Consider the following 9,314-nt stretch of genomic DNA (forward strand, 5'->3'; position numbering starts at 1 on the left):
ATGGAATTGGCCCTGATAAAAGGTTCTTCCTTAATTGAATGACATCTTTTTCTCTTTTTTCTATGGTTCTTCTGTGTATTGCTTCCATCACCTTTTTGTTTTTGCTTTATCATACAATGTGTTCCATTGTGTCCGCACCCTTGGTCTCAATTTCCCTTCTCAGATCTTGCGTAAGAGATGTCTTCTTTTTCTGGTCTTCATCCATCTCTTTGTATTGGTTATTATAAGAATCTTCTTTGTCCCTATGCACAAGTCACTGAACAGGTGCATTTAGGATTCTGACTATTTGTGTTACCCTTTACTTTGGCTTCTCAACTCTCCTTCATTGTTTGAAGAGTTTAATCTATCCTCTAATTAGGCTTTTCTTCCTTTTTGGGAGCCAACAGTGTCTTCTTGCATTTCCCCCTCACAATGTCTTGGTTTTAGTTCAGAGTTCTTCTGGCTATTAGGTTTAATAGCACAAATTTGCCTAGTCTTTAAATTCTACAAGATTGTTCTTCAGGTAATGTTATTGGAGAATGATTGATTAAATAACTTGTCATCCTGACCATTCTCTGGGTGCTGCTTGGTCATGTGTGTCCCAAGTTTCCATCTATGAAATAGTGGAGGGTATGCTAAAGAAAGAACTCAACAGTAGAACTGCACATAGACCTGAAACAGACGGGCTAAAAGCACAGCCTTTTGACTGATTTGATGGCATGGCATTCAAACGATGCATGCCCCTGGATTGGGCTGAAGCTATGCTGTGTCCACCTAATGTGTCCCAAACCCAGCCGCAACAGGAGTGCAAAAAAAGTGCTTCTTGCCAGCGGTCTGTTGCAGACAGTGGTGGTGGTCAGCCTCAGGACTGTAGAGTCTGGTTGCTGCAATCCAATGCCAAACGAGGAGTGACCAGGGCTGGAGTGGCCAGAGGCTGCTCCAAGCTGCTGGTCTGCTTGACCCCATAGTTAAAGTCTTCCAGAACAGGGCAATGAGGGGACAGGAGACACAATTTTAATATTCTGTTCATGCTTGGAAAATGTTGAAAACATGAACTAAACTTTATGAATGAACACAGTTGAGATTTTGTGTAACACTGTACTTTACATTTCTTCACTAGCCTGAATTCTATTGGTAATCCCATTTGGAGGAGACCAGTTGGCTTAATGGGATTTCTGTAAATGTTGACTCACCATTCAGCACTTCATAGAATCATAGAATCGTAGAGTTGGAAGAGACCACTAGGGCCATCCAGTCCAACCCCCTGCCATGCAGGAAATCCAAATCAAAGCATCCCTGACAGATGGCCATCCACTTGCTGGATGGGTCTACTCTGCCTGAGAACACTAACAGAATTCAAACCTATATGCTTTAGAACATAAACTCTGGGTGGTAAAAGCTGCCCTGTTATGATAGATAATAAGATCCAATCACTGTGACACCTACAGTAAAATAGATTGTGATCAATATTATCAAGAACAATGTAAAGCAATCTAAATTGGCGTCCATTGGTATGCTTCTCTGCCACACCTGAATTTATTTCAAAACTTTACAGCATGAGCTGTTCCTGAAAGGATCACTGAATTCTGCATAGGGGCTTTAGGCTTCATAATGGACAGGGTCAGAACAGAACTCATGCCAAGGGAAGATACATTATAGCTGTGATGGGAAATTTATGGCCTTCTTTTACAGTCCTTGTCCTTATTGCTTGTCTGTCATTCCTTTTGGAGGGCTGGGGGAGAGCGGACCTGAGCTTTCTGCCTGCATGAACGCTCTCTGTAACATCACAAGAGGCAAACCTGCAGACCTCTGATTCTATCCATGTCACTTTTGTGTTCCCATATGAAGCCAATGGTCTTCAAAAGCAGGCATATTTTGTGTGTGTGTGGGGGGGGCTACTAAAGGTATCACCAGCACGTCTTTTAGAGCTTGGATTGTGTGTAATGGTCAACTTGGCTGCCCCTGGAATAGCCTCTTTAAGTATCGTCAGCTCAAGAGTACAATCCTGCTTTGTTGAAATTGAAGGATCTTTTCTTATTCATTTCCATGGGACTGTTCTCCAAAGTATTTGCTGGGCTCCTCTGAGACTGTCAGCATATTCAAAAGCTGCATTCAAATAATGCAAGTGTGTATGGGTGGGAGGTGGGGGGAGCAAACAAATTTCTACCTTTTCAGAATACTTGGTTCAACTGTTCTGTAATCCAAACACTTGGAAGACAATTACACAGAGCTCTGACAACATTGCCAACCCACTGCAGTGTGCCTTATGCCAAACGCCATTGTTATTTTATTGACCATGTTCACTATTACATATGCATGTGAAAAAACAGAAGCTTTTTCATCAGGATTACCCTAATAGCATTAAGAGATTATTTTTTAAATTTCATTGGAAGAAAATTCACTTAAATGAGATTACTTATTACTTGACTGGTTTCCTATCATGCTGTTATGTTTAGGTAAGTGGAGTCCATTGGAGTATTTTTTATTTCTTTTGGAGAAAAAAACACCCTGATTTTATACATTAATGGTTTTAAATAAAAGAAGTGTTATATTTGTGCACTGGTTCTTTTGAGAAAGTTAAGTCTGATGTTCTGGTTAGCGGAGATAACACTTTTTGTCCCTCTTGGTGCCCCCCCTGGTGTCACCATTAGTTGCTAATTACTTGCAAACAAATAAACAATTAACTCTAGTGCCTCTTGGTGGGAGAATCTTCATTGACATGCTAAAACTTTCTAATAAAAGATTTTAATTAATGACGTTGCCTGGCAAATCCAACCCCCTAGTCAACAAAGCTATAAGGAAGACTTGCAAGAAAAACCTGAACTATGGGGTGCTTGGTACCTAGGCTGAGGACACAGGGATGGCAGGCAGATCACTATGCCCTCATAACACAGCTGCTCATAATCATCAGAATAAACCCAGTCTTGGGGAAAATAAAAACCCACCATGTTCATTTTCCATTGAAAGCATTTTGGGGATAGAGCGGAAGAAAGATGGCACTCCAGCTGCAAAGCCCCACAGGCCATGGGTGGATAAATGCAATGATTTCGGTAAGATTGAAGCTTCAGTTCTCTGTTCAATAAACTTTGAAAATCTTGTTTTCACTGGTGTGATTACAAATACTGTGCATCTGTTATTTGAATTGTAAAGAAAATATCTGGCGGCTATCCTTCAGGTTTGTCTCTCTTCGCTTTTAAAAGGTATTACCCAAAATTTAACCAGATGCCACATTAAAATATTGCATTATGATTTCTCAGGAGCAGATTGCAACCCTTGTCTACCTTCCATTGCCTATGCGATTCCTTTGTTTAATGCAAGAAGCTATCCAGAGGAAGAAGAAAGAGTTCTCAAATGTGAAAACTACTTTGCAGTCAATGAAAAGCTTTCATACAAAAGGGAATTAAGCTGGTACAGAGGTAGGAGGCTGAGGACCGCATTCACTCGAAACCAGGTAGGGATTTAATACATTTAACCTATTCATAAAACTAAGAATGAATGTTTTGCTTAGCACATTGTTTAGTAAAAGGGCATTTGTTGGTAAGAATCCAGAAGTATCTTGTTTCACAAAAATCCTTTTACAATTGCATGTTCACTGCATTAAAAGATCTACAAATGGTATATTCAGCATGGTTGTTTGTCTAAAACAATTTAACTGATTTCTACTCACCTGATGTATTTGAGATTGAGATCTGGCCTAGATTTTTATCAGGAAGTTCAAACTTTGTTTGAACCAATTTGTCTGTGCATGTTATGTCTGCACATACTTGCAGTGAAAATAAGTAAATAATAGAGGTTCTGTTTGTTCTACTTAGATTGAAGTACTGGAAAATGTTTTTAGAGTGAACTCTTATCCTGGCATTGATGTTAGAGAAGAACTAGCTCAAAAACTAGATTTAGCTGAAGACAGGATCCAGGTAACATTTTAAAATAGTTATTTGTGTATATCTGTCATGATTAATAGGATGTCTGCTTGCCAGAGGTCACACAGGATAGAAATAATAATGCTTTGCCAATGTTTAAGAATAAAACTTTTACTGGTGTAGTTATATATGTGACTGAGTTCAGAAGGTTTTATAGGAGGAAAATTGGAGAAATTCTCCCTCTCACTTTAGTCCCTGAATCCTATAGATTTGCATAATTTAATGCATACTAATTGAATGTATACATATTATGAAACAAGTGCATTCTTTGCATACCAGAAAACTATATTTTTTTCCCTCATGAGTTAAGAAACCTATATACATTATTTAGAATTATTTATAAATTAATAGGGTTTACTCAGAAGTTAAGAAAACCTCATGAAATTCTTGGAGGTCTGCAGAAGTCCCTAGGAGACTTGAAGGCACATACACACAGGTGCATTTAGGATTGTAGTCTAGGAGGATAAAGTTAAGGACTTGCATCTAGCATTCATATTAGCAAAACTGAAATGTTACCTCCTGAGCATTCTTGTTTCAAAATAAGGTCTGTCACACTGCTCTGTGGTGGGTTTCCTGTACCTTTTCAAGCCTCTATTCAGAAAAAAATGTAATTAAAAAAATTATGCATTTCCAAAATAGTGAAAGTCAATTTATCTATATGAGAATATTGGCCAACTCTGAATTTGTATCTGTATTTGAAATCGAACTTTGAGCCTACTACAACGTACTCTTTTTATTTATGCTCAAGTCAAGCTAACTGAATTCATGTTTTAGTTTATTCAGTATACATTATACAATATTTTTATAGCCCAGATCTGATCTCCTCATGTTGCCATATGGCTACGGTGACCAGAGGATTTATGAGGGTTGTTGTTTAAAATAAATAAATAAATAAATAAATAATAAAGGTAACTTTTCCAAGTTCTGCTAAACATTTTCACTTGCTAGGTTCCACAGCAGTCTATGTTAGTATGTCTCTGTGAATTTTAGTACATGATCAGGTGTCCAGAGCTAGTCTTTTCTGTCCCCAGAAGTCTAGGCAGGTCTGGATTAGAGGTTTCAGAGAAAATACAATGTAATCTTACAGAGACAGTTACCAAATCCAGGTAGGCGCTAATTATCCTATGCTTGAATGTCCATCTTATGGGGGGGGGGGAGCTTCCCATTTTTAATGATGAAACTCACAAATTTTAATTTAGAATCCAGATGTGGTAGTGGCTCAGAAGTAGAACTTATGCAGATATGAATGTTTCAGGTCTGGAGCATAACTGAGGAAGACTTTTATTCTTAAATATCACATGTGCCTTCAAGTTATCTGTTGACTTATAGCGACCCCATGAAATTCATAGGGTTTTCTTAGGCAAGGAATTCTCACAGTTGGTTTTGCCAGTTCCTTCTTCTGAAATATAGCCTCCAACACCTGGTATTTGTTTGTAATCTTCCATTGAAATACTAACCAAGGCTGACCCTGCTTAGCTTCCAAGATTAGATGGGATCTGATGCCTTTAGGGTAATTAGGGCCTACCCCATACATACTTGTAAGTTTAATTTTTAAAAAAAACCTCTTGGGGTACCTATTGAGTTTGATTTTAATTTTTGTTCCCCACATAGGGAGAGGGGAAATGGCAGAGGAAGGATTTAAGCCTTTCCTACATGTGTAGATAAAGGAACTGGCAAAAAACCCATCTGTGAGTTTTTCCTTACCGAAGAAAAAACTATGAAATTAATGGGGTCACCATAAGATGACACGTGACCTGAAGGCACATGCTTATACACACATACACAGTGATTTGTGCATGTTGACTTGGGTGTAAGAAGGCCATCATGGTTTTGAGGTTTGTGCACTGAACTTAATTCTGGAGATCAGATCAATGTTCAATTCCCCTCTCTGCCCCAGGAAATGCTATGATAGATTCACTGAAGATTGCCATAAACTGAAAATGACTTGAAGGCAAACAACAACAACAACAACAGTAATTGATTTGAGTACTGGTCTAGGACATTGGGAGACCAGTGTCTGAATATCTACTCAGCTATGGAAATCTATTTGATGGCTTTAAATTAGTCATGCTCTCTCAGCTTCAGAGGAAGGGAGGAACAAAGACCCTTTGAACAAATTCTGCCAAAACAACAACAACGCGATAGATTTGCGATTACAGTTGCCATAAGTAAAAAATGACTCAAAGACACACAGCAGACACACACACAACAAAAGAAAATGAAACTCAGCTGCATGCTACACATGTAAAGCAGTGTGTACTTTAGCCTCAAGAATCTTGAAAGCTGTTGCCAGTTGGTGCATCTACTAATGTGCTAGAAGGACCAATGGTTTGACTCAGTATAAGGCAACATAACATGCATATGTCTGAACACTAGGTTAGTGGTACTCAAACTTCTTACCCTTATGAGCCCCCCCCCCACTCTTTTACTTCTACATGGGACATCATGCCCCCTGTTCGATATAGGATATGAATGAAAACATTTTGTTTATTTAGTGTGTCTTCATGCACATTCATGCATATTGTATTTTAACATTTTATAAGGAAATAATATTCAAATTAGAACAGTTTTATTTAAATAAATTCAATATTTAACGCAAGGTAAGTGTAATTTTGGGGGGGGAGGAGGAGGAGGCTTCCTTTGAGCAACTCTTGCACCCCACCATTTGAGAATCACTGCACTAGGTTTTTAGATGAAATAAGGGACAGGGCCCCTGTACCTTTTGTGGCTAAGAGAGGACATTTTAGCAGGTGGCATTTGTCATGCAAGAAACACTTGCTGAAATACCCTCTTTTACATAGCCACAGGACAGGGGCCCTGTCACCTATTTCACCTAGCAGCCGTACTTTACACTGAGAAATAATTTCACACTGAGAAATAATATGTCATTATGTTTTTTTCTGTTGTTACAACTTTAAATTTTAGATTTGGTTCCAGAATCGGCGAGCAAAGCTGAAGCGATCCCATAGAGAATCTCAATTTCTAATGGTGAAAAATACTTTCTCTCAAAACATGGTAAAATAGGAAAAATACAAAGAACTCTTGTACATAATTATGCTTGGTCTGTAATGGATGTGTATGGTAATCAGAATAATTACCAGATTAAAAATGTGCTGTGATATTATTCAAATTGTTTTGAAATAATGTAATAATTTTCCTGTGCAAAATAAAGTACAAATACCACTGTAGCATGATTCTTATTAATAACAAGACAACTATTTCCCTACCAAGCTGGAATTTTCAGGAAGAAGAAGAAATACATATTCCTTTTGCAATTAACTGGCTCAAGAATCATAGCGGCTTTACATAGATTAGTGCAACTTTATATGAACTTCTATAAATTGTCTCTACACCTGTGCCACTGGTCTCCAAGGAATGGTGTATCAGTTCTTATTATGGAATCCAGGGGATTTGAAGAGTTACTTCTAAGTATTAATTAATTAATTATTATTAATTATTGATTAATTCATATTATAGCTTCAAGGTCCAACAAAAGTGCTTGTTAAATAACACCACAGTTAACAATTTTTCAGAAATAACTCCTTGCTTATATATTCCTCAACAGTAACAAAAATGTGTATTTTGAGTTATTTTAAAAAAAATATCCATGAATGCTACCACTGGCGTTTGATTTTTAAGAAGTCCTCTCTTCTTACCCACCTTGTCACAATCTCAACACCCACAACAGACAGCAGCATTGGGCACAGGAAACGGGTGTTTCAGGAGTAGCCACACTGCAGATTTAAAACAGTTTGAAACAATTTTAACTGCCATTACTATATCCTACATTATCCTGGGATTTGTAGTTTGGTGAGGCACCAGAGTTGACAGACCGGGCTGAATACCCCACCAATTCCAGGATTATGGATCTATTCCTGGAGAAGAGAAGATTAAGAGGTGATATGATAGCTCTGTTTAAATATTTGAAAGGATGTCATATTGAGGAGGGAGCAAACTTGTTTTCTGCTGCTCCAGAGAACAGGACCCGGAACAATGGATGCAAGCTACAGGAAAAGAGTTTCCACCTCAACATTAAGAGGAACGTCCTGACAGTCAGTGCTGTTTGACAGTGGAACAAACTCCCTCGGAGTGTAGTGGCGTCTCCTTCCTTTTGGAGGTCTTTAAACAAGAGCGGGCTGGCCATCTGTTGGGGGATGCTTTGATTTGGATTTCCTGCATGGCAGGGGGTTGAACTGGATGGCCCTTGCGGTCTCTTCCAACTCTATGATTCTATGATTCTATGTAAGATAGAGTCATGGAAGTTAAAGTGGTGTCAAACCACTTTAATGCTGCAGTGTGACTACCCCCTCAGACCATATTCCTCTGCCATCATTTAGTGAAACCACACTAAACTGACAAAATCATTACCATTTAAGCACTGAGGGAGTGATTTTTCTTCGATAAATTGTATTCATAATACAATTTTAGTTATGATTTCCTTGCTGGATTGAGGAACTGATCACAAATAACCTAGTATTTGCAATTAGGTACCTGTCAGCTCTGACAGGATTCCTGTGTGAAACTTATAAACTGTAGCAAAGAAAGAGTGCTGTCTAGGCAGAAGCAATTCTCAGCAACAGCCACCCAGCCTCTGTAGAAGTTCTGAACTGGCCCTTCAGATCTGTTTTGTATACCCCAGAGATTTACTCTTATTGCCACTGTTCTGGGATTATCTTGTACTTAATACAGAACCAACCTTGTTGTGCTCAGTGTTTGTATGCACCAACTAACCCATGCCAGTTTGAAACTACTACAACTACAGTAGTACTATTTACTCTTTCAGGATGCATCAACACAGTAGAAATAGTGCAATTTGAGGCCACTTTTAAATGCCATGCCATCCTACAGAATCCTGGGATTTGTAGTTTTGTGAGGCACCAGCAGTCTTTGGCAGAAAAGGCTAAAGACCCTGTAAAATTACAAACCTCAGGATTCCATAGCCTGGGACTACAGCAGTTAAAGTGGTCTCAAACTGCATTATTTCTACTGTGTAGATTCATTCTCACACTGGCAGAACACAGCAGCACTATGCAGTCATTCTTTATTCTTGGAGAAAATACAGAAACTTCCAGTGACTGAAAAGAAGCAAGAGCTGCAACAGATATAATTGTGGTGCTTAAACCTCAGTTTTCATTGGTATTTGAGCATCCAGTAACAGTGAGCAGAACGGCATAAAAGGCCTTAAGTTCTGTTTGGTTTTATTGTTATTCAAGTCAAAATGAATATGTCACATGTGCCCTGTTCTTTCCATGACTTATGGTAGTAAAAACTAAGATACGTAAGCAGAAAGTCAAATACCAATGGGATGGCCAGTCTAATCTAGCTGAATCAATGATTTAGTTAAAAGAGAGGGTTTTGTCTTTAAAAAAAAATACCTATCAGAGTATGAAGAAGCAGGTTTGGACCTTTAAAATG

The 9,314-nt window shown here is 38.4% G+C and overlaps 1 protein-coding gene across 2 annotated transcripts; it reads left to right on the forward strand.

Annotated features, from left to right (window-relative positions):
• On the forward strand, nucleotides 1-7,003 carry HESX1 (HESX homeobox 1). 2 transcript variants are annotated; one of them, XM_042454792.1, is made up of 5 exons: nucleotides 1-35; nucleotides 2,908-3,029; nucleotides 3,237-3,430; nucleotides 3,792-3,893; nucleotides 6,825-7,003. In XM_042454792.1, exons 1-5 carry the CDS (start codon nucleotides 1-3, stop codon nucleotides 6,921-6,923), a joined length of 552 nt encoding a protein of 183 aa, XP_042310726.1. In that variant the 3' UTR covers nucleotides 6,924-7,003. The 2 variants fall into 2 exon arrangements, with proteins under 2 accessions (XP_042310726.1, XP_042310725.1); XM_042454791.1 differs by lacking the exon at nucleotides 1-35 and having other exon boundaries at nucleotides 2,840-3,029.
• Nucleotides 7,004-9,314: the final 2,311 nt, after the last annotated feature.

This window comes from Sceloporus undulatus, chromosome 2, assembly GCF_019175285.1.
Source record: "Sceloporus undulatus isolate JIND9_A2432 ecotype Alabama chromosome 2, SceUnd_v1.1, whole genome shotgun sequence".
Lineage (NCBI taxonomy): Eukaryota > Metazoa > Chordata > Lepidosauria > Squamata > Phrynosomatidae > Sceloporus > Sceloporus undulatus.